The sequence below is a fragment of the Manacus candei genome, unplaced genomic scaffold (assembly GCF_025592945.1).
Source record: "Manacus candei isolate 608988 ecotype Guabito, Panama unplaced genomic scaffold, ASM2559294v1 h1tg000051l, whole genome shotgun sequence".
In the NCBI taxonomy this organism is placed as follows: domain Eukaryota; kingdom Metazoa; phylum Chordata; class Aves; order Passeriformes; family Pipridae; genus Manacus; species Manacus candei.
In genome coordinates this window covers 1,731,190-1,756,201 of record NW_026138099.1, presented here as the reverse complement: position 1 = coordinate 1,756,201, position 25,012 = coordinate 1,731,190, and the positions used below count along the sequence as shown (strand labels likewise).

Here is a 25,012-nt window from a genome sequence, read left to right as displayed (position 1 = left end):
TCACCCTCACCTGGAAGATACTGGCTCCGTAAGGAGTTCTCCATGCATTAAGAAGGTTATCTTTCCCAGTACTCACAAACCATTTACCTAGAATATAAACCAGAAGGACTACTGAAACATGAAATAGAACATCTGACAAATTTTGTGTTTTGAATTCTTATCAATGAAATCTGTTAACTAACTACCATTATAAAAGCTCTCACCACTAATCAAAATAGTACTTTTGCTTACAATCAGTGTGGACACTCATGCTTTTGCAGTGCATTACATACTAGGAAATCCCTAGACTCTGTAAACAGAAATGAATTTTTACTCATGAATCAATCCTCACAGCAGCCTTTAGACAAACGGATGGTTGTTTGTAGATAAGTGCATGTGAATTCATAAAGCACAGATATTAATTCATTACTTAAACTGAGATACTAAATAAATTCGGATGATCAAATGAGCCATGGCTATATAATAATTAATCAGCAAAACACAAATAGAGCTCCGATCTCCAGTTCTGTGTTCAGGGCAACTTACCACAGTAAGCAAACTTGAGTGACAATACACAACTCTCATGAAGGTGCAGCTGATATTTGTCCGGTTTATTTACATGTAGCACTTCTACATTGCTGCTCTCCATTCCCACAGCTAGCCATTCACCAGTAGGGCAATAGCCGAGGGAAAATATCTGAAAATTATACCACATTTACACCTTTTATTAAAGAACTAAAGATAGTTATAGAAAACTACCTTTAGAGAACTAAAGATAGTATATAGAAGTACAGATAGTTCTTTCTTCTGCGGTTAAAATTAATTTGGAGAGGGAGAGAGAGAGAAATAAGGGCAAATTCAAATAGTTCAACAGCAAGACTGCAGTTCAAAATTCAAGTAACTAAATAACTCCTGGTCTTACCTATTAACTTAGGAAAAAAGAGTAGTGAGAGTAGTGTCAGGCTATCATTTTGTTCTGGATTCTAAGCATATAAGTAAGCTTCAAAATATTGTGTTGTGAGCAGCCAAAAGGAAAAGAGGGAACAATGTGCCAATTGCACTGGGCTCAATCTCACCTCTCATCCTAATTGTTTCCTTCCCACAGCACAGAGTCCCCCAAGCTGTAGGAAAATCCTGTTACCTGTGATGTGAAGTCATGCTGTTGTAGCTGTCTCCCCTCTCTCAAGTCCCAGGATCTGACAGTGTTATCCAAACCGCCTGTCCAGAGCTTAGTACCATCATTAGAAATGTCAATACAGCTGGCTCCATCTGTGTGGCCCTGGAATTGCCTGATAAAAAAACCAGATTGAATAACTATTTCCTGCCAGAGCTCAAGGTAAACACTGTTGTAGTGTTAGTTTTGGACTCTGTACATGTGTGTTATCTCTTCTGTGTCTGCTGATGAGCAAGAATTAGCCCCTCCCTTTTACTAAGCATTAAATACCACTATTACAAAAACGTTTTCCAGGTACTAGAGGAATGAACTGCATCATGGCTAGCTGAATAAGTCAAATCTTTCCTATCAGGTTTTGAATAGCAAAAAAACCCCACCTGTGAGAATACTAAAGCACAGTAACTCTAGTTAAAACCACTAAGGACAACTCAGATTAAATCAAGTGCTCGGGGAACAAAACTTCCAATTTCAGAAAAGAGTTTCTGTATTTTTCTTTGGCTGCAAGTCAAGAAGATAAACAAAAGGCAGATATTAATAGAAGGGGATCCAGATAGAGATCCAGACAGTTAAACTCTAGCATTGTTGAGTCACAAAGTTGCATTCTCTGTGGCAGATTAGAAAAATCTAAATGGTGCAGTCCTTCTCATTAGCAACTCCCAGCTTTCAGCAACCAGAAGGTCATCTCAAGTTTTTCTTAACCCTTTGGCAAAATCCTATGCCTCAGTGTGAAAGGTGGAGGGCAGGTGGGGAAAAGACAACTAGCTTGGGAACAAAGGGTATGAATCACTAAGAGCTGCCATGGAAAGGTCATGAGGCACATTTTGTTTTGTAGCTCTGATCTCAAAATTCCATGTGTCAGCAAGATCAGCCAGCAAGTGGTGGGAACACCTACAGTAAACATTTAAAAAACAAGACAGTTATAGATGGAGAAAGTGCACCTTTACAGGGACTAAGCATGTACAGGGCAAATGGAAGATTTTATATGAATAAAATCGTATTTATTGGCTCAGAAGTTCAACAGAAAGCAAAATTTGCATGGATGTTAACATGATTATTTGCATATAATTTTAAGCTAATTACTGATATACAGGAACTTTAACTGAAACACAGCAGACTAAGCATATTCTTCAGTGTTTGTGTTCATAACTTTTAAGGTAACATGGCCTTTCCCAAATTAGACTATCTCTTCTCAAAATATTCTAAACCACCACTACTTTGGTAAGCATAAATTTATAAAATTTATATTCTAGTTAACCCCTGTGCTATCCTAAAGAACTGAGGTTCCACACTTTCATTACTTCTATAAGATTAATTTTCCTACTTAACATCATTAAATAAGAATTGAAAAGTCTTTTTATGACTTAACAAGGCTTAAGACATAGGAAAAGAACAAACCTCAGAGTTCCCTAAAAGGCATGTTCAGTCAATACTGATCACAAAACAGCAGAAATGCTGCTTGTAGAAACCTGCAGACCAATCCCAACTATTTGAAACGCACAGGAACTTTTACACTGACTGCATTAGGTTATGGACCAAACCATTAGGCCCTGAAAGCACATCTTCCAAGACTAGGCTGAAGATACCAAAACTAGTTTCTGCCTAACTTGGGTGCAAGCCATATTCTTTGAATAAAGAGATACTATTTACTTTGCTGTCAGGAACCCTATTCGGGGAGATAAATATTTATGTAGCAGTCCAAAGAATAACTTCTACGAAAATCTTCTGTAAACGAGTAATGACTCACCTGACCAATGTCTGATTGTGCAGATCCCACACTGCAATGTTCCCATCACTGCAGCATGAAAAACACACCTTGGAATCAGGGCTGATAGCCAGTGCATAGCAGGCAGGTGCTGAGGATGTCAGCTCTGCTTTTATACGAGGAGTTGGTGCTGCCAGGTCCCATATGGATAATGTGCTGGCTTCCCCGCCAACTATAAGGGTGCATCCATCAGGCAGCAATTTACAAGAGCGGATGTAGTTATCTCTATTCTGTACAACACAAATCACCTCAGTTATGTTAATACATGCTTGCCAGTAATGACCACTAATATGACTCTAACTACATCAAAGTTTTAAAGAGTTTGCTATTTTTTCCATTACCAAAGTATTGAAGAGGAACCAGCATATTCTAAAAGGTTTCAAACACCTACTTGTCATCACTAATTAGAGACTGCAACTGCAGAAATTAAAAGTGCAGACTCCTGTTGCCACAGACTACACTGTTGCAAACCTGATGAATAGCAAGTTTTCTATCTCATTACACAAAAACAGAGACAAAATAAGTTTGCATTTCTGCAAATGCACTCCATAAGTGAAGGTCACCAATAGTAGAAATATTAAAGCAAATGATCTTTCACTTGGCATTCAGACAACCCTATAGGAAAATATAGTTCAAGTCTCATGCCCTTCAGGTTTTGGAATTTTTCTTTCAAATCCTATTTTGCATTCACAGTATTAAAATTAAAAGATTAGGTATTCCCATACTGGTCTTATGTTTATGTTGGTCCTTTGCTGTTCAACATGATTCTTATCGTACTTATCAATTTCACGTTTGTGATACTATTGCTGATTGCGAGGTACTACAGGAGAGTTAGCAACAGAAGACACTTCTTCCTTCACTTATTTCAAGTTTGCTTGACTGGCAGCAGTTCTTTAGTAAATGGATGGTTAAGATGCATAACTCAAAACCACGAAAAAAACCACTTGAAAAATGTAGTTAATAGCATTACTACTCCTATTTTTTTTTTCTTAATTCATGGCAAATGAGCAGTAAGCAGTGCAGTGGAAATGTTGGCTTAATCAGTCAATACTGCTCTGTAACTAAAATTAAGGCTCTGTATCCAGACACATACCTGAAAAGAATACCTATTCAATTGCACTGTTACTGCTAGGCAATTAACAAAAGGATAGCAATAAATAAAGGGTAAAGGGTGAAAAAATCAAAATAAAAAACTCAGCCCATTTACTGAATTATTTTCAGAATACATATTGCTGTGCTTTACGACATTAAGTCTTTTCAATTAACATTTCACAAACACCTACACAGAGAAGAATATTTTAGTGAGCATGAGTGAACCTTTTTTGAATTAGCTTTTCAGATACCTATACTACTGCACCCAGTCCCTTTTGTATCCTGCACATGTGAAAACAACCAACCTATATGTATAACTTGTGGACATGAACAAAAGTATAGAGAGATTTAAAGTGACCTTGGTACCTTATCGCATTATTTCATCATGGTTGTTACCATCTTACAAAACATGAGATTGTCACTCATCACGTGAGTGAAAGAACTAGGAAGATTCTGAGCAGCCCTGCAGAAGCCAAGCTGCATTCCTTTTAAACTTATGCATAAAAATCATCAGCATAATGGGTGGAGGAGGGGGGAAGAGGGAGAAAAAAAAAATCATTCTACTCAGAAATCTGACCCTTAGTGATGATATTTGTCCCTAAACAAACCAGCAATATTATCTGTAATCTGTTATGTGCTAAATAAAAACCCACCAGGAAACAGATCTGCCTGCTATTTCCTTGTCATATGAACAAAATCCAGTCAAGGACAGCTATTTCCTTATTGAGTCTCTAAGGAGAAGCTACCTGTGTGGACAAGTTCCTGTTCACCTACCAGGCAATCCAGCTGAGAGACAGGGCTCTTGTTGCCAGGCTGGCTGATGTCCCAGACTTTGACGCACCCCTTCCCACCCGTGTACACGTGTCTTGTGGGGTTGCTGATGGTAACTGCACACACAACTTCCCCGTGGTTCAGAGTGTTGATCTGACGGGCATGGCGAGGGATTCCTGGACCGATGAGGGCATCAGGAGGGAAAGGAACTGGCTGCATCTGACCATCTGCAGTAACGTGAAAGGAATAGGCTCTTTTGGGGAAGAGAAGAAAAGAGAAAACAAAACAAACACAAAAATCAGCCATTACAGTACTATGATGCAAGAAAAACACAATATTTTTAATTTTAATTCTTTGCCAATCATCTTTTTCATAAAAATCAGAGCTATAGTGCCAAGTAATACAGGCACATGAAACCTCAGAGGGAGATAAGGATTCACAAAAGAAATTTGCAGCTTGCCTCAACTTAAGTGTTTGTGTAGTGGGGAAACAGGTTAAATTCTACCCTTACACCTACATCCCGAGGTCATGGCTGCTATCCCTCAATCACCTGGATAATCAAAAGAACTTTCAGCCCCTGGTTTCTAGCCAGCAGTTTCAAGTCTCTATACCACAAGTCCTACAGCAGCAGTCCCTCACCTGGCACTGCTGTCTCATCTTTCTTCCAGGAGGTTTGCACCTGTTGCCTTGCAGTAGCACTAGCCAAAGATAAAGTTTTGCTTGATTTCTGCATCTTAGCTTTAACATCACCACCAGCTGTGCTCACATGCCCCGCCTTCTACCTCGCAACTAGTGCTTTAAAGAGAAAATGGAAACATCTAGAGTGGTTGTTCACACCTTTCCTCAGAAAGCCAATACCATCATATTATAACTGTTTTCCTGAATAAGTATAAATTCTGGAAAAGCTGAAAGACTCAGTTTTTCAGATAAGTCTTGGCTCTTCTGAAACACCTTTTATTTGTATTCAGTGCATGATTTCAAGCACATGGAAACTGAGGGCTGAGGAAGTGAAATACCAGCACTGAATAAAAACACTCCTCCTTAGGGGAAGTACCATGAAGAAATTATTTCTTCATGGTCACTCAAATGCTGAGTCAGCTCTACTCAAGGACAAGGGCACAAACACCAACTAATAAAGGTTTCAGGCACAGGGGTTTCTTCGTTTGTTTTAAATAATAATGAAAATACTACTGCAAAAGGCTGGTTTTTGTTATACTAGTGAGCTCCTTTTTTGCTGCTTGTGGTTTAAGCACATCCATATCTCATGCTTTTGATGCTGCTGTTACATTAACAGCATTCTTCAAGAGGCCAAAATGGATAAAAAATGGTGAGATATGAGTATTCTTTTTTCTTTTTACTAATGATCTGCCATCTCTCTCTAGTGATACCTTTATTTTTCTAATATATTCTTGTGTTCAGAATTGTCCTTTCTTTTCCAAATCTACTTTCTTCCTCAGAAAAGTTCACTGTAGCTCAACTATTAGTATTGTATCCATCTTCCAAGAAGCCAACAACAGATATTTCTATTTAATCTTCTGTTCTGAGCAATAAGCTAGTATTTTCAAAGTATTTTATTACATGTTCCCAAGTATCACACAGTTTGAAATGAAGGAACAAGCAAGACGCCTGGATCTGTAACAGACATCACAAAGCAACTGAACACACCCAGAAGCAGAGCAGAAGATATTGCTTTGAAAAAGAGTGAGAAGAGGAGAGATGAAAGAACTGTACAGTTCTTTCATACAGAAGATAACAGTGGAAATAGTCACTCCATGAAATATCACAGTTTTCTTGGAAGGGAAGGGTAAAACCTGGTGAACAGTAACTGCTTTAAGACAGAGAAGAAATTAATAGTGCATATACATGCAATTCCTGTACTTCATTTATGTTTCATGGTAGGACATATGAGTGGAAAGCCTGCTCAGAGAATATACAGAAACAGAGGATGAGCAAGTGCAAAAGATGACAAATCTTTTATGTCATAGAAATGTCAGGAACAGAGGAAATGTAAGGTAAGAAAGGAAGTGCAAAGTTCACTCACTTACATGTATACAAGGCACAGAGTATATCAAATGTATTTTGTCCCATGGCACCCTTGCTCTTTTTTGTATGAAAAATTACAGTAATAATAAAGACTTATCTAGAAATCTGTATCCAAGAGAAACAGAGACAAGACCGTCCCAAAGCAGCTATTCACTAAACTGATCAGACACAGGATGAGAGAGGAAACAGAACAAGAGTGGCAACAAGACTGCCTGAGGGTGAACAACTGCTCAGGTTCATCTATAGAAGACACTGAAAAGCTGCGCCCCATCCTGGGGTCAAAATCTAAGTCAGTTGCAGAATATTTGTTAGCAGTTAAGAGTACACAGAACTACACAACTTTGAAGTCTCAGCCTATCCTTGCTTTTATCATGGACTGAAGTAAGACAATTAAGCAAGTATTAGGTAATTTCTTCCAGCATGCTCAAGATGATTAATTTACTTGTTCATGACTTTTTTTTTTTAATGGAAGGTTACAGCTCAAATGTTCTGTTCAATTCAAAATACCTAAATAATTGGTGTTTTGAAATGCTTAGATGCATACACAGAGATTCTCAGTTCTTGATGACATGGGGTGTCATGAATAGAAGAGAACACTTTTTAAGTACACAGTTTCGTGTGTACTGTAGAATTGTGATGACTCTCCTGCTCTGAAACATGAGAAACCTACCCAGTGTATTTTTCATTATGTACAATTTTACCAGTATGCCTGTGTTTAAAGTGTGGCTATACCAATCATAGAAATAGTCTGTCTTTATCATCATGAGCTGGCATTTGCTTCTAATACTAGTTGATCAGGACCCAGGATGACTGAGTTTGATGGCCCAGCAAACAGACAAGGGATAGTTTTGTACAAGCCAAGAGAGATTTTTCTACAATGCAAGTTATCTGCAATTCACTGTAGAAAGAAATGGCTAGACTTTGCCAAATCCCTCTGCCAAGACAAGTACACAAAAAAGTAAATGCTCCTGTTTGCTTGAAGATATGCGGCATGTAATGCTAATATCACCACTGCCAACATACATGGGTATGGTCGTCTAGTGACTTGTATCTGCTAAGTATTATGGTATAACTTTTTGTTACACGTACCTTGTAACTTCGACAAAATTGCATCGTTTGCCAGACTGACTCTCTCTAGACAAGGAAAGCTTCTGTCCCCGGAAGAACACAGTAATGGAGACAGCAGTGCAAATGACTCTAATCGCTGTTGTCCTTGGCTTCCTCTCCACAGGTCACCATGGTAAGAGGGCTTACTCTGCTAATTCTGGAAAGGACTGTACTTACAGTGCTACACTAACAGAAAATTTCATTTTTAATGCACTAGACATATTCACAGGCCTGAATTCTCAAGATTGACAAGCATTTTCACTGTCCAGCCTCAAAAGAATCAATAGTTAGTAAAATCCAGCGAATCCTTGAGTTCTCTAAAGCTCAAGATATTTCTTAACAGGCACCAATTGACCACCATCTTTTTTTAGAACTGACAGGGTAGGTCAGAAAGTGTTGTTCAGCCTCATGACTAGCACAGATTTCTGTCTCACTCTGAGCATTCTGCCTATATGACAGATAGCTATCCAATCATGGATACCATGAATATTCATCTTTGGCCAAATGACAGTTAGCATTAAGAGATCCCTTCTTCGTATTGGGCTAACAACCACAGCAAACAAAGAAAACTGTCTTATACAAATGCACTTACAATTTAATATAAAACAAGCTAAGTATATATCAACTAATATGTAAATATATACTTGTAATTAAATAAATATTATTAAAAGAACAACTACAAGACAAACTTCTGTGCCTTTTATTTAGAAGAGTTCTGAGAAACAGTATACTGTCACTTATATTATTTCTGAATAACAGAAATATTCTTCTCTCTACTGCATCCAAAGACTTTTCTTCATCTGTGTCAAAGCAGCACAGAGAACCTGCAGAGTTCCTATACACAGCAACATAGTAAGTTTTATTCATACAACCCAGTTTCTCAGTTTAAACCTCCAATTTCCAAATAAGTATATAGCAAATATCATCTGACATGCTGAGGAAAGTTCAGAATAATTAATTCACTACTCAAGAATGTAGCAAATAAACTAAACTATCTGCCAGCTACTCCAAGTATTCAAATTGATGCATACAATTCCTGCCTAATTAAAGTATGATGTCTTAAAAAAAAGACCAAGAAAAAACCCCCAAAAATACATAAAACCAAACTCCACAGATAGTCACTTAACTATGAAATACCAGGATACAAAGTGCAGCAGCAGACATGCACTGTCCTTTTGTCTTGAACAGTGTAACAACCAGAACTCAGCTACAGAAAAATAGGGTTTGATAGCTTACAATATAAAATATTTCCAGGCATTAATAATGAAAAAAGTCACTGAAAGCTTATGAATATACTTACTTAAAAGTAAAAACTTACAGCCATTGGATTATGCCATCTTCAAAAGCATTTTATGTAAGTATGCCAAATTCCATTAAAGCCAGCAAGAATGAGTCTGCCACTTAATGAAAGAATGTTTTGAGAACAAAGCCTTCTCCTTACTGCATTGAATTTAAAAACACCACCATCTGATATATAACACCAACTCACTGAGCCCTCACCCCAGTATTCTTGTCAACATACCACCAACTTTAAGTAAAACCAAGATTTAACAGGTTTTTCACACTGCCAACAGATTGATAAGCCTGTTCTCAGAAGCATGGTGGGTAACAACAAAAACACATTCAGGATGGCTTTCCAAATAACGTCTGCTGCTTTCCTACTGTTATAAGAAAAGATCAGAAGAATATACAGCTTTTTGCCTGTAATCTGGTGCACTTTTAAGGATGTTTGCAAGACTGACATTAAAACATATCCCTAGTTATTAATAGGAGTTTAAAATAAAAGCAGACAAAAACATGTGAGCATATAACTTTCACCACAGCCTGTCTTGGAACTCAGACAGTATCCTACAAGTAATAATTTTTTAATTTTTCCTGAAACAGCAAAAGGAAAAATTAAACCAAGACAGATTGGTAAATAAGACATTAGAAACATGTAACATGAACACTGAGCTCAGAAAGTGCAAAATATGAGTTTCAAAATTATATAAGTACCTGGCTAGAGGAAAACTACTCTAATTGCAACTTCCTGTTGAAAGAGAAGACAGGAATGACTGCCAAACATGAGGAGACAAAGATGTTCTAACACAGTGTTGAAAAACCTGTTATAATTCTCTTTGCCTCATTCTCTCCAGATAAACAGCTGAGTCAAATTTGCTCTGTTAGTACCTACACAGACTACTTATCCAGAAATACCTAAAAAATAATCACATATTTTAACAGGTCATACATGCTCATGAGTCTACTGCATATGGTAGGTTTAGTTTCAATGGTACATCAAAGCCACATTACCTAAAAATTTAGTGTATGCTGGTGAATTTATTTTGCTGCAACATCAATAACCCACAGCATTGCAGAAGTATTTTATTTAACAACTGCTTCATCAATAACTAAAATTTATAAATAAAAAGAATGTGTTGTCAAAGCTATTCTACACCTATGCATCACCTGTTCCACAACTGCTTCATCATTCTTTTGCTCTCCAGCTGTACATTCATACAAAAGTTCTAAATAGCTTGCTCCATTATGTAAGGTGTGTGTAATCTGTTGCTTAAGTAACTGCTTCAGACACCCATTGTCATCAGTTGCAGACTCTCTTGCCTGATAAAACAGGTGCCAGACAAGAAAGTCTGCAAGCTTGCACTACACATTTATCCTCAGTGTAGTGTAAAGTTTAGTTTCAATATGTTTTTATATAACACATTTTACAAGCATCTACCAGTTTGTAGTCCCCCTAACTTTCCCCAGAAAGGATGAAATAAAAAAAAAAAAAAAAACCTTAAAAGTATACCTTCAGCAACTCCTTCTTGGAAATAGGTATATGCATACCTGTTCTGGGATATGACAAGTACCATTTGAGAATCTTTAAGCTTCTTTTACCAGGAAAAGACTAAAATAACCTCTTGAGAACAACCAGACACCATCCCCTTTGAAATTCTTGTTCTGTGACACAATATAATTTTATTCTCTCAAGATTTTGTAGATGTTACCAAAATCTTAAAAGTTACTTACGGTTTTCCCCCAGGAATCCCTGCTAGATTTGGAGGAATTCCAGGTACTCTCATGTGAGGAGGAGGATCAAACCCAACCTGACAATGAAAAGTGAATTAATCTCATACTTGCAATTTCTCATTCAGCAAGTCATTTTTCTTCATTCCCAAGATATTATGCATTTAACCAAAAGGTGCCTTTTACCCACAGTATTAAAGAAGTGCATGACCCTTCACTGGGGGGCAAAACGAAGATATTTTTCCTGGGCATGCTTCTGAGAAGCATTCATATGCAAAGAGAAAACCAGTAACATATATCATGCATTCACACCACTGAGCATAACACAAGAAGCTTTGTGTTAGTAGAGAATCAAAGTCCTGTGTTAACCCTGGAATTAGAGTCCATGGTATGTCAGCATGAAGCCACCTAGTGCTCTTTACCTCTGGGAGAGCTAGCATGTACCCAGGCTGGCACACTGAAGTGCTGGAAAGCAGCTCTAAGCCCCAGCTAGGATCTGTGCATGGCTCCACACTGTTCTGTGTGGGCACATTAGCTGAGAGATCTCTCCCATTGTAGCATGTAAACAAATTTTCTACAGCTTAAATAGACTATGCTCTCTTTACATACTGCAATTCCACCACATTTTCATATCCTGAGTAAGTACACACATTAAATAATCCAAGCAGAAATTCTGGCTGAAAAATACTTCAATTTTTCTTCTGAATGTTATATCTGAGTAAAAACCGTTACTGCTTTAAAAGGAGAGTGTCTGCTATTCAGAATTTCCACATTTTCACATAAAAGCCCTGTTTACCAGTTTGAAAAAAGTAGTCATACTTACAATAATGAGATGACAAGCTTAAATCCAATTTTGCAAATTTACAAGTAGGTAAGTTCGTCTATGCATAAAAACTGCCATCAAGCTCATGTTTGCAGAATCAGGCCCCTAGATTATTCCGTGTGACAGCAGGTATAACTACTATGCTCCATTTACTTAGTACATCCACAACAGCAACTATTCTTAACACACCTTAGCAAAGAGCTCCAAGATAGGTACCAATCAACTTCATAGGTTGATTTCCAAAAAAAAAAAGAATAAAATACAGGGACAGAGGCATAGATAAAAAAAGCTTTTGCATGCTTCAAGAAAAATTTGTTATGTCTGTATGGAACACAAGTGTGGTGCGTCAAAAAAAAGGCACAGCTTCATGTAGTACACAATTACAATGAAATACTTTGTGGCTAGCAAAACTATCTTTTCATTTACAGCACAAAATATTTTTTTGGCATTACTCATCAGTTAAATCACTGATAAAGATGAATAAAAAAAGGAAATACACATTAATGCATAGAGATTCTTTGTTTTCAAGGTGCAAATTTGTTTCTGCAGCCACGCAGCAAAGTGAAACGCAGTGAAGCTGTAAAGCCTTTGGTGCTGTTACAACTTGGGAATTTAGCAGTGCTAAATGAAGCATTTTCTCAGTGAACCACAATTCACATGACAGAGATTGCATGCAACGTATGGCTTACCATAGGAGATCTTCCATAGGCAACCACAGCAGCTGCAGCAGCAGCAGCACTCATCTGCGGGGACATATTGTGCAGACTGGCATAGGCTGCCCCTGGACTAGTTAACTCCCCATTCATGCCAGCATGAGGTACCATTCCAAATGGAGCAGGGTATGGTCCTGGTACTGCCAACGGTGTCCGCAAACCTGCAGCTAGAGAATAATGAAATTAAGTACATTTATTTATATATGGCAGCATACAGAGAAGAAAACAGTCCTTTTCTTCCCCTACAATACCTAACCTTCCCCTCTTACATACACACACACTGTCAAGACACATTGCCATAATAATAACCACCAGCTCTTTTTACTTAGTGTAACATCTACTGAAGTTTGAACTTGCTGATTTCTAGCAGTCTCTTCTAGCATTACCTATTTCCATTCCTGTAATATTCTCCTGTTTACATTAATCTCTTCTTTGACAAATTAAGCAGTAAAGCTGACAGACACGGTTTACAAAGCTCATGTCTGAAGCCAACTTTGTGTACCAGCCTGAATAGCAAAAGTAAACTTTGCCCAGCATTTGTCAAGCTGTGCACTGCAGCAAATACTAGTAGACTCAAAGACTGTAGAAGGGATTGCACACAGAACAACTACCAGAAACTTCTGAGAAGTCTTTTTATTTTGCATTCAGTCCAATAATCCAGAGATTATTTGCAAAAAAGATAAAGATGAAAGTAAACAAAGAAGAATAAAAGATAGAAACATATTCAAAGTCTTCATAATCCAAACATCTGCTTCTCATTAAGCCCTCTCTTGATAAAAAGAATAATGCAACACATTTGCATTATAACAGTCACAAAGAACTATGTATGTAAAAACCGACTAATTTTGGAACCATAAAAACACATGAGGTAATGATTACCAGCTTGGTTAACCAGAGGGTCCATTGTTGGAGGTTTGCCAAGGCCTGGACGAAGTCCTGGAGTTGCACTAGTGCCTGGGGTTGGCACATCACCGCGAGGAGTTGGTGTGTTGGATTTCAGAACAGGCGTACTGGCTTTTTCATGCTGGTATCATTAAACAAATTAAAAGAGTATTATTTTTAATCTAGGCCATATTACACAATTTATCACAACAGGAACTGGAATGCTGGGCACCGACTACCTAGTCCCTCAGCCAATTTTCATATATCTACGCAATGATGACTACATTAACTTGTGAGAGAGAAATGCTGCCAAAACTAAAATAAGAAATGTAGAAAGATATCTTTCCTCTTCCACTAACATAAAAAAATAGATGCCTGAGCTAAATTTTTCAGGACAACACCATATGCATTACCAAACTATTTTAGCTTGAAATCATTAATATCTCAATTATTATTGGACACAGCAAATCTAAGTACAAAAACAAAATACCACCTCGATTGATATTATCAAAAAAACATGACACAAAAGGTACAGATAATCTGATCAAATTATTAGTGATACTGCAGGAAAAAGTTTTCATAGAATAACTGCTTATTTGGAAGAGTTTACGAAAAATCTGGAGCACTTCTTAGTGACTATATACAGGCTATGTTAAACCATAAGCTACAGCTCCAGAAAAAAAATAAACAATGCTTAAGCAACCCTTGTATTTTGTAATAAATTTGCAACTCCTTTGACAGAAATGTAGCAAATACAAGAAATCAAAAGAAAGCAGAAAATTATGAGAAGGAAAGCTGAGTAATACTATAATACTACTGGAAAAACAATGATCGATTTCAGCTTCAAATGTTTAATGCCAGGTACTTTGTGTCACAAGTAGTTGCAAGAGAACAGAGTTAGATTTTACAAGAAAGAATATTTATCTGGACAACAGACAGCTACCTACCAGACCCATTTCTTTGGATTTGAGGGAAGTGGAACTTCCTGAAGAGGCTGTAGATGCTGGACTGCTTGAGGCATCCTTCTTTAGTAAGCGGGTTTTATCTACACCATTTTCACGGGGTGAATGAGTGGGACTTGCCCTTGGGGAAGAAGGATCCTAAGACAATTGGAAGGGAAGAACCGTACAGAACCCTGTCATGCCTTGGTACACAAACACCACTAACGAGTCTATGACAAAAAAATCCTAGGAGAATTTAAGCAGTAAGTTCAAATAACAAAACATTTTGCTATCTTTACAGAAAAAAAGCTGAAATCCCTTCATCAATTTAGAGACATAAGTAAAATCATATAGCAAGCAATCTGGTTTTATTTTACACTACATGTAATCATAAATTGTTCCCTAGCACAGAGCTTGCAATCTAAGTATACCTAAGAACAAACTAAAGCAAGTGCACAAAATGTATCGTAAGCACAAGGGAGACCAAAAGTAACTGCAGTAAGTTGATACCGTTTTTCTGCATACATTCTCTACACTTTGCTAGTGACAAACATTTTGATAATCTCTTTCAGGCAATACAGACCTTGCTAATCTCTACCTTCAGAAGAAGAGATAAAGATGCATGCTTTCACAGATTTCACAGAATATTCCGAGTTGGAAGAGACCCACAAGGATCATCAAGTCCAACTCTTAACTGAATGGCCTGTATGAGGATTTTTATATGCCACAATATCAGCTACGTTTTTCCTAAAGACCAACTACAATTGCCTTGCTACTTAAATCTACAGGAAAAACTGAAATTACCTCTCAGGTGATTATTTTTCTCTGTTCCAGAAGTACTCTCTGCATTTATTATAATGTGAAATACCCAGCCCCACAAGCTGAAATGCTATCAGAGCCCTGCAGGTTCTCCAGGCTCCTTTGGCTCATAAAATTAGTATTAGGTAGGAAGCACACCTCACGAGAGGGCACTAAGTCTACTGACCAATTATTGAGCAGTTTCATTGTAAGCAGGGCTTCTGAAAGGATTACTAAAATCACTAGTTTGATACCTATTTTTCTAGTTGGCTGTAATTTGGGCACTCGGAGCTGCTAAAGACAATTCTCTACCATCTCCTCTCCCTGTGCTTTTCTCAGAGCTGAAGAACCTCACTACCATCTTCCGACTTCCTACATCACTTTGTTGTATAAAATAAAAGATGAAGAAAAGGGAACACCCATCCCCTCACCTTGATGCCATTGCCAAATCTCTGCCCTGAAGAAAAGAAAGTGTCTAAAATCTCTGGAAGATCTTGTGAATGGACTGACTTCATTCTAAAAAAACGCTTCTGGAAAATGCTGTCTTTAACAGAGGATGTTAAAATACAAACAATTTTTAAGGCAATCTTTTTAATAACAGTCCTACTATTAAATACAACATTAGATGTCTTCCTTTTACATTTGAAGACAGTAGTTTTGAAAACCTCAGCCTTCCACACATATCTTACACAACTCTCTACATTATAGAGTAGCTGTGAAGCCTCAGAACATTAACTGCAGAGTGAACAGACCTGGACAAAGCAGCAGAAGGAAAAGCGGAGAAGGCAACCAGACAAAGCTCAGAGGAGGACATAGTAACTGCAGGAAAGCAGATATTGTGAATATTTTAACATATCCACACAGAGGATTGTTTTTCTTCTAGCATCTAAACCCACTTTTCCTTTAACTGTTGGGCAAACATCAAGACTACGAAAAAGAAAAAAGTTACCTCATTGGATACATCTACAACCAAGTTATCGTCACTCTTGTCCCCATCACTGTCCTATTAAAAATAAATAGTGTTCATTTCAATTAGTACAATAAGAGCCCAGAGAGAAAGATTATGCATCTATTCAGACATTTTTTGTTTTTCCTAAATAAAAAATAACCAGCCTTTCATTAATTTATTAGCAATAGGGAGAACCATGAAAACAGAAACACAACGCCTTACTTCTGCTTTAAAAATAAATCCCAAATAAAGTAGTACTAATTGAAAGATGACGATGTCACCATCAGTTCAAGTTGCAGATGGTCCAAAACTCCTCATTACCATCATAAACAGTGTTACCACTGCTCATAAAAGAGAAAGGCACTCTGTTCATACACTCATGTATTAATCTTAGAGAAATTACTGCTTGTGCATTCCTAAAAAAGTCTCAGAAAAGGGGAGCTTTTTGGCATGTTTGATGGATCATCCTTCTCCAAGTGATAGGAGCATTTTTCCCCCTTTTCCAGAAAGGTAAGTTTTGAAATGGAAAGTCCTGGGAAAGAAAAAGCTTCAGAAATGCTAAGGCATTTCAACACTTCTGCCTAAGAAAACCAAAATACTTGGACATTCCTAAATAGAAATGTTCTACTGCAGCATTTTGACTGTTTCACTTAGACCTATGTTCATCTGAGCTGCTCTAGTGCCACGTGATTGCTGTTACTCAAGTACCTCCTATCTCCAATATAGGCTGGAATGCCCTAGTAGACACATTCTGTGATACACAGTGGTCTAGTGATACCCAGAGTGCAACAGGGTGGTTCAATCAGAAGGTGAATCTTGACTCAAAACCAAAGAAAGAAAGAAGTCAAGTGATGTCAAAACTTTAAATTTTTGTGGAGGCAAGTTTGACATTTCTAATAAAAGTACTTCTAGTAAAAAAGTTTCCAGGCAAACAAATCAGACATACAAGATTGCTCAACTGTCCCCCATCTCTTCCTTTCAAAAGAACCCCAAACCAACAGGTAAATTTCAACCCTACCCTTCTGTTTTAACAGAATCTTGCTCCAAGAAATACCACAAACATATTAGAGATCCCAGAGTGCCACTGGAGACAGAATTACTGCTCTGTTTGCTACTCAGGCACCTATCCAACTAAGAGACGCAGAAAGCTTTAGCTCCAACTATCCAACACCTCTTGAGAAGTAGGAAGCACCCAGAGTGCTAGAATAGGTAAGAACACATTTGAGAGTGTGGGAGAACAGTAGATGGGACAGTTGTTCACCAAAAATATCATTCTGAAGGAGGGCAAAATTAGCTACCAAGCAATGTTTAACTGAACTCCACTGACTTCATCATCTTGATAAACAGAAATTTACTGGGATAATCAAAGGTATGTCTTAAAAATGCTATTAATATCAGAAAATTCTCCTAACTAATAAACCCACACATTGAAACTACACAGATCCTAACATAAAAATTAGTCAGAAGTCAAAAAGAGGAAAAAAAATTAATTTTGCATCTTTTTCCAAAAGCAACAATTCCTACAACTCATTTACGTCCCCTTTGACATTGTCCTTACAAGGGTTTCATACAAAATGAGCTCAAAACCAGCAGCTTTTTATTTGCAAAATTAGGGAACCCTCAAAAAAAAAAAAAAAATCTTCAAGATTAGAATCTGGAACTTTCAAATTGTTCAATTCTTTATTTTGAAGCTGACTTCATTCGTAAAATCCATTTCAAACAAGCAGCAGGCAGAAACACATTTAAAATATGGATTAAAAAACCCCTACTTCTACAGTGCAGTAATATCCTCTCCCTCTCCTTTCAGTAGAAATACATGAAAAACAAGCAAGTCAAGCTTTTTCTTCCTTTTCTTTTTATATCAAATGTAGCTTAAGAACAGTTAATCTTCAAATATTTAAAATGAAAAATGCCAATAGAATATCAAACCCTCAAAGTTGAGGGAGTAAAACGGGGAAGTTTGCCAAACCCATCAAAACAGTGTTATTAGAAAGTGGTGCAAATACAACTTGCAAGATTGTAACAGCACTAACATACCCAATAGCTGCTCAAAGATATTCTCCAAGTGGAGAGAAATTACCAAATACTGAGGAAATAAAGTTTATAATTTTCTCTTGGGTTTCGCTGACCAAGAAGTAGTTATCTGGATCAAAAAACCCAGAAAAATTGCCACATTATTGCTATGTCAAAGTACAGTATGTTCTGTTAGATTTAAGTTCTACTTTTCAGAACTCTCTCACACCAGTCCTAGTCTCTTAAACCTGTTCAATTATCATCCTGTGATTTGGCTCAACTTTAGACTTGAAATTGAAAGCCTGTGTGACCCTTCTGAGGCTCACATATCTTACACTGTTGTACTGAAGTGTCTCTTTGAAACTAAGCAACGAGCAAGCAAGCTCGTCAAAAATACAGAACACAAAACTATGAACTTTTAATTTCAATTTGCTTTCTGCTGAAACTACCATATCAACCACAAGCAAACTTTAGTAACTTGGTAGAGCCTCATAACACATGCAATTTGCAATGGTAATTATTACTCAATGTGGTAATAGCTAGTTACCAAAAAAATTTACTAAAACCTCCTCAAATGCAAAATCCTCCATTTCAAACAAACCTTCAGGTTTTAGAGCAGTTCAAAAAGGAACTCAAACTCTAAGACAAGTTTCAAAACACTTGTGAATCCCAAACAACTACTCCTGGCTCAGTTTTCCCTGTTGAGGAGTATCACTTAACAATATCCCAAACTACTGAGTCTACTTTTCCCACAACACAAATAATATCTCTCTGGCACATATATTCACGTACTACTACTGCCATAAGAAACACATTTCCACACTTCCTTGTTCTTCACAGCTCTTTTACAAGCACAGTATATGCAAATAAATTAATCATTTCTTTGACACAGATTTGCTTACATAGTGGCTGGAATCCTTATCATCCACCTTTCTCTTTTTGATGTCATTGGCATATTCAGGCCCATTCCTGCGTTTATCTGTGCTTCGTAGACTGTCAGGGACCAACAGAGAATTACTCTGTAAAGACAAAAAACAAGATCAATTAAAAATTCCTTTTAAGATTCCTTCACATATGCTTAAAAACTCAAACTGAACGTGATAGATGCTTTAGAAATGTGATACCCACTTAAGTCTTTCATTCAATTTAATTCAAATCAAAGTCCTCCAGGCAAACATACAGACCTTCACACATTTTAAGAAGCTTAGATTTTCATTGCTCAACTTATCAAAAGTTTAGTTCACTTGTCACTCATTACCTAGTTAACTAATTAATTCAACTGAATTTACGGTTTAGGAGAAGTGGGCTTGCTGTTTATTCATGAGCAAGTAACAATGACTTTATAATTTTTTAACATTCAGATTCCATCTAATAAAGGATATTACTAAATATAATCTGATTGACTCACTTCTAGACCATCATAAATTGATGAGGCTTTGGTATTTCTACACCTGCAGGGACAGACAATAAATGGCAGCTTGCCTTTAACGCTTAAAATAACAAATATTTGCTGAATAAGGTTATGCAGTAATCAATTATTAGCCGTGGTGAACTCCAATTGGATTCCTTCAACAAATGTATTCCAAACAAAGATCAAATATTTTTACTTCCAGCATAACATTCACTACTAGTGTGAAATTAAGGCTAAAGTGTTGTTTAATCAGACTTGATCTGAAAAACTGAGGCCAACACACACACAAAAGACAAAGGACTAATCTTTTGCTCAAACTACATGGATTGCTTTCTTTCATGCTAAGTTTGCTAAGTACAAACTGTTGACCCAAAGAGTATTTTAGACATTTTTCAGTCACATGACAATTTGACATGCCTTGGATTCCCATCTCCATCTCTGTTCCAGCTAAAGCATTAAAACGTGTTACAATGAGTTCTTTTAAGTGCAGGATTAGCATATGCAAGAGGGCAATTTGTTCACTGATGTGTTAATGCTGTGAACAATACTGAATGAGTTGAGAAAAAAAATCTCCTTTCACAAAGACCTGGTAAGCCTAGATCCTAAAAGCTAAGTACATGCTTAGATAAATAAAGATATGCTCACATAAATATATAAGTAAATAAGCATTTTTACACACACACACACACACACACGTAACTCTCCCAAGAGAAAAGCCTAATACTGATATATACTTCGGTATAGTATATCCTGATACACTATATATCGATATATAGATATATATTTCCTCAAAGGAAATATTAAGATCTACTCAAGAGCCAGAGATATTTACCCTTAATATAGCATAAACATATACTAATTGCCAGTGAACTGTGCACTGAATAGCTTCCCCTTTAAAACCTGAAGACACCAGGGTAGTTTCGTGCAGACACAAATGTTTAGCCCCAAGGAGAAGGAAATTGAAACAGGGTACATAAGGCAATCTGAATCCTCTTTTTCTCCTAATTCAGACGCTGAACTTTAAAGCCAACTCTAAGCTCTTTTATTCATGACCATTCAACCTAAACAAATGCCAAAGGGCTTGCATAAAGCATATAGGAGAGCCTATTGAAATTCAGTATCAAGAAGCTCAAAATAATGTCTTTACGAATTGTTTTGCAGCTAAAAGGTGGGCTTGTTTGATCATTGCACTAATTGCCTTGACAAATACACTCGGAATTTAACCCCTTATCTCCTCCCAGGTGCACACAAACTCAGGGATTCACTACTTTGAAAAACTTTAAAACCCATTTTCAATATTACAATATTGAATCCATCATGTTTATAGCAGTAGAAACACCTTAAGAAGCAATCTGTCCATTCACCCTTGACCAGAGATGTTTTTTCTCTTAAGGAGAAAAGTCCATTACTTAAGGATGCTTTCCCTAACAAAAATAATTGAAAATATCTATTTTACTACTGCGGAGTTTAGAATAAATGATCAAGAGAAATGTAGTAAAGTGAATAAACTCAGTTCCTTGCTTTAATTTCCCAAAATAAGGTGTGAATAGCAGAAAGGTAGTAAAGGGACAGCAGCTGGGAAAAATTTAGCTGCCTATTTGGGAGTTATGGCTTGCAAATTTCGACAACCAGTATGTGTAACTACAATAACTAATTTTTTTTCTGTTTTACTGTAAAGTCTACCTAGACAATACTGACAATATTTTGTACTGTTCATCTTGTGGAATTTCAAAATTGTGAAACATACCTAGGAACTCCCACCTCCCACTGTGTCCTAAATGCAAAGATTATTAGATTTGGTTTTTCTTCAAAAGACTGATGGCGTCTCACATGAACATGCAATCATATCACAAGCCTATTTAGCAAAACATATCCCCTATGGTCATATTTACACTGCCTTTCTATAACTTACTACATTAATTTAAAGCATCCATGCTAGAAGCTGTTGTAGAGCAGCTTCTTTCACAATAGCTATACCTGAAATTGCAAATATGGGTGTGCTGTTGTTCTGACAAAATTTACCAGTAAAATCAAAAATTAAAAAGTTCCTGTTTTGTTTCCCATAGGAATTCAAGGAAGTTCTAACAATTGTGACTAAAATCAGGTAAAGTATAACACTGGATGAAAAATAGTTTGCTACTGTAACCTATTACCATTATTCAAATCACCAACTATGCAACATTTCATTCAACAATGTAAAAATATGAATCTTTTTAATTAGTGCATATGGTAGATCCAGAACACTGAGGAAAGGAAGTGAATGAAAATACAAATAAGAACTGAGAAAGAGATGATCATACAAACCTTGGGCTAGTGATATCTCTTACGCGTGTAACAATATGGTTCAGGGAACAGTATACTAAAAGCCACATTTCTTTATTTCAGCTCTGGCAGAGATTATATTTGCTGTATGTCCACTATAAAACACAGAGCCAGCCAGAAGACAGCAGCAACGGCTTCACAATATTAGAGTCTCCTTATCTTCTCTTTAAAAAATAATAATCTGTTAAGCTGTTCTACCAGGTCTGCTAACAACTAACTTTGATTTTTAAAAGTAGGAGAAGAATTTTTATTTTGGCTATAATGAGTTTTTTTGAATACCACTACAGAAATTTTCAGCTGGAATTGACCTTCAGTAAAAATCAGTTTGTACAAAGAGGGCAAAAAAATACATACACAGCTAATTTCCTAAAGAGAAATTGCATGGCACCAGTTTTTATCTTGTCTTAATTTCAACCGAGTAGATGCATAACTGAGAACAATCCTTGCTTTCATACTAGAAATTTGATTTATTAGGGATTATCGATGCAATATCTGCAAATCGTAAACCTCAGATCAGAACAAGTGGTCAAAACCGTTTTAAGTGTTTTCCTTTTCATGTGTATAATTCACTTTATACACATGAAGCCCTCCTTTTCAAGTAAGTCCTGAAAGAAGAAAAAAAGTCTAATGCAGCACGGCTTTCTGTCAGTTACCAGACTGCATAAGGGACACACATAACAGGGAACTTGTGATTCTAAAACAACTCTGCTGCCAGCAAAAGTTAAACACTAAACCACCAGCAGGCAAATGTGAAGCAAAAACTAGCCATGATGCACAGAAGGCAGGTTTCCTATCAGCAATATAATGCACATTATTCAGAATGCACTTCTTTGACTGCCACGCTGTTCCCCATTGGAACCACTTCCAAACCACAAGTCTATGTGCCAGAGGTACAGGCTGAGAGCCCATAGTAACTCATTTAGCCCCAGTTATAATACAGCACAGATAATTCACTAGTACATACAGAACTGACAATTTACTTTATGCTGATCATTACAGACATTAAATAACAGTATTTGCATTACATTTCTGCACCTGGTCCCAATTACGATATTCTCTTGTGCTGGCTCAACTCTCATAATCCTTTCCCCCAAAGACAATGCACAGACACAGGCTCGCTCTGTGCTTGGTCATTCCATGACCCACTGCACATCCAAGTAAAAGGCAGCCACCTGCCATCACAGCCAGTTACTCAGGTGACAATTTGGGCTTGCCCACATTGCTGAGAAAAGCCTCTGCATTTATTTAACCATTGCAATGGATCTCTGCTGCTGCCACCCACAGAAGTGCTATCTACAGATACGTATATATAGACAGTAACAGGTAAAATCCCGTGCCGCGTAGGGAAAACAGGACCAAGTCTAACACCTGCACCCCAAAATGTCAGTTGCTTATTGCCAGGACTCACTGATAAGAATAGAGTAGATGGTGGAAGACAGACTTAACCGGTCCCCAGAAAGGCACAAGAAGATTATGCTCAAAGTTATTCTACTACAGAATCATTTACTTTGACTTGTTGAATATGCTTATAGCAAACACACATGTCAACAACCCAAAAGTTAACTTATAAAGTTAGGATGTTGTAAATTAGTGGTGATGGAAAGCTACTGACTTCACCTTCTTTTTGACCATCATTTTATGTCATATTTAGACTAGTATGTTCATACTAGGAACAATGAATTTTAGAAACCTGAATGGATTTGAGTCACTCTCCATATTGATTTTACAATCGGAAGATGTTAACAGGGAGTAAGACTTCTGTTGATTTCATTATTTTCTAGCTAATGTTTGTTAGAATTAGGGTATCCAAAAAATTTATACCAGATACCCCCGAATCCCTTGGTCCTTTGTCATGACACTCATGCTGCTTTCAATCAGCTACAAACTAAACTGCAACAGAGCAATCCATAGCTCTTATATAGGATCAACCTCTGTTGAAGTTAATCTGTGGTTTGGATCTATACTTTCTTCACAAAGGGCAAGAAGCATATTTGTGCTATGCTATGAGTAACCTACATTTCCATATAGCAACTTTTATGATTTTCCTCCCCCATTTAAAAGAAATAAAACACAAAACAGCTTGCACATAATATCACCCAAAAAGTAGTATTCAATTTTTTATGTTCCTGTTCTCCAGGACTCGGAGAGGAAGAACAGGACAGAGAGCTTAGTGCACAGAATATTTTTCTACTCTAAGAAAAGAGTGTTTGCTTTACAAAACAGTAGCAACAATGCTCAACAGTGAAGGAAAAGAAGGTCTTGAAAAATTTATGAATACTTCCTAAGTCTTAGAAAACAAGCTCAAAGTTTTCGAAAAGATAAGCACAAACTTCATATAAATCCCAAGCACACAATGAGATTTCACTGTCTACAAATTATTACTGATACAACTTATTGTATCAGAATATTTGAATTTCTGTGCTGTCCAAAAGGATACTAAAGCAGTGGGAAGATGAGGGATAAATGAACATCTATGATGAGTTTGGAAAACATTGCCAGTATGTTCCCTAAAGAAAAAAATGTGGACATCAAAATTCTTTTGTTTTGTTGTCTCTCAAAACTTCAAGCTTCAGTTGCAAAAATTGCTTACTTTGCCTGGCTTCGTTAACTGCAGCCAGACAAGAAGACTTAAAAAAATAATCCCAAATATGTTCAAATATGCCACAATATGCTTCAACTCAGTTATGTCACAAAAACTCAATTTAAAAACAAGTAGACATGTGCTAAATTGCAATTTTTCAAACTTGTGCATTTAAAGCTGTCAGTTTCTACTGCTAAAACATCACATTAGACATATCTGATAGAAATCATACTGTAAAACTGCACAGTAATACCAAATATCATGGTAAATTTAGGTAACTTACAAACGGCATGGGTTTTGGTGTCTTGGATGATGAAAGTATGCCTTTGTCAGGATTTCTGGCAGCACCATTACTCTTACAATGTTACTCTGAAAATCAAATTGGTTTTATCTTGATGACCCAGATGTTATAAAGTGATTTGAAACATAAAAGCCTACTGCTAGTTGGAACCACACATAATAACCAAACAGACCTGCTGGTATGCCTTGTGTACTTGAGCCCAATTTCATATCATCGTTAAAAATATATTTCAAAAAGAAATCCATTAAAAATACAAGAGAATTAGAGAAGTTTGAAGATCAAATAATTCCCAGCTCATCATTTTAGCCACAGACTTGAACTTAACCATCTTTTAAATTATG

At 36.9% G+C, this 25,012-nt stretch overlaps 2 protein-coding genes across 7 annotated transcripts in view; both read right to left on the bottom strand.

Annotated features, from left to right (window-relative positions):
• LOC127477297 (craniofacial development protein 2-like) overlaps window positions 1–25,012 on the bottom strand; it is a 208,712-nt gene that overhangs the window by 36,162 nt on the left and 147,538 nt on the right. The window lies entirely within an intron of this gene.
• TLE1 (TLE family member 1, transcriptional corepressor) overlaps window positions 1–25,012 on the bottom strand; it is a 104,079-nt gene that overhangs the window by 33,345 nt on the left and 45,722 nt on the right. For 5 of the 6 annotated variants that reach the window (XM_051801401.1, XM_051801399.1, XM_051801400.1 and 2 more), the window contains 11 exons: window positions 18,959–19,075; window positions 16,044–16,097; window positions 14,303–14,455; window positions 13,353–13,497; window positions 12,450–12,640; window positions 10,941–11,017; window positions 4,782–5,031; window positions 2,898–3,145; window positions 1,121–1,268; window positions 526–676; window positions 11–87 (listed from right to left, as the gene is read on the bottom strand). In XM_051801401.1, the coding sequence (XP_051657361.1) occupies window positions 11–87; window positions 526–676; window positions 1,121–1,268; window positions 2,898–3,145; window positions 4,782–5,031; window positions 10,941–11,017; window positions 12,450–12,640; window positions 13,353–13,497; window positions 14,303–14,455; window positions 16,044–16,097; window positions 18,959–19,075 (1,611 nt within the window). Of the gene's footprint in view, window positions 1–10; window positions 88–525; window positions 677–1,120; window positions 1,269–2,897; window positions 3,146–4,781; window positions 5,032–10,940; window positions 11,018–12,449; window positions 12,641–13,352; window positions 13,498–14,302; window positions 14,456–16,043; window positions 16,098–18,958; window positions 19,076–24,653; window positions 24,845–25,012 lie in introns of those variants that run through there. The other variant, XM_051801404.1, reaches the window with a different exon arrangement.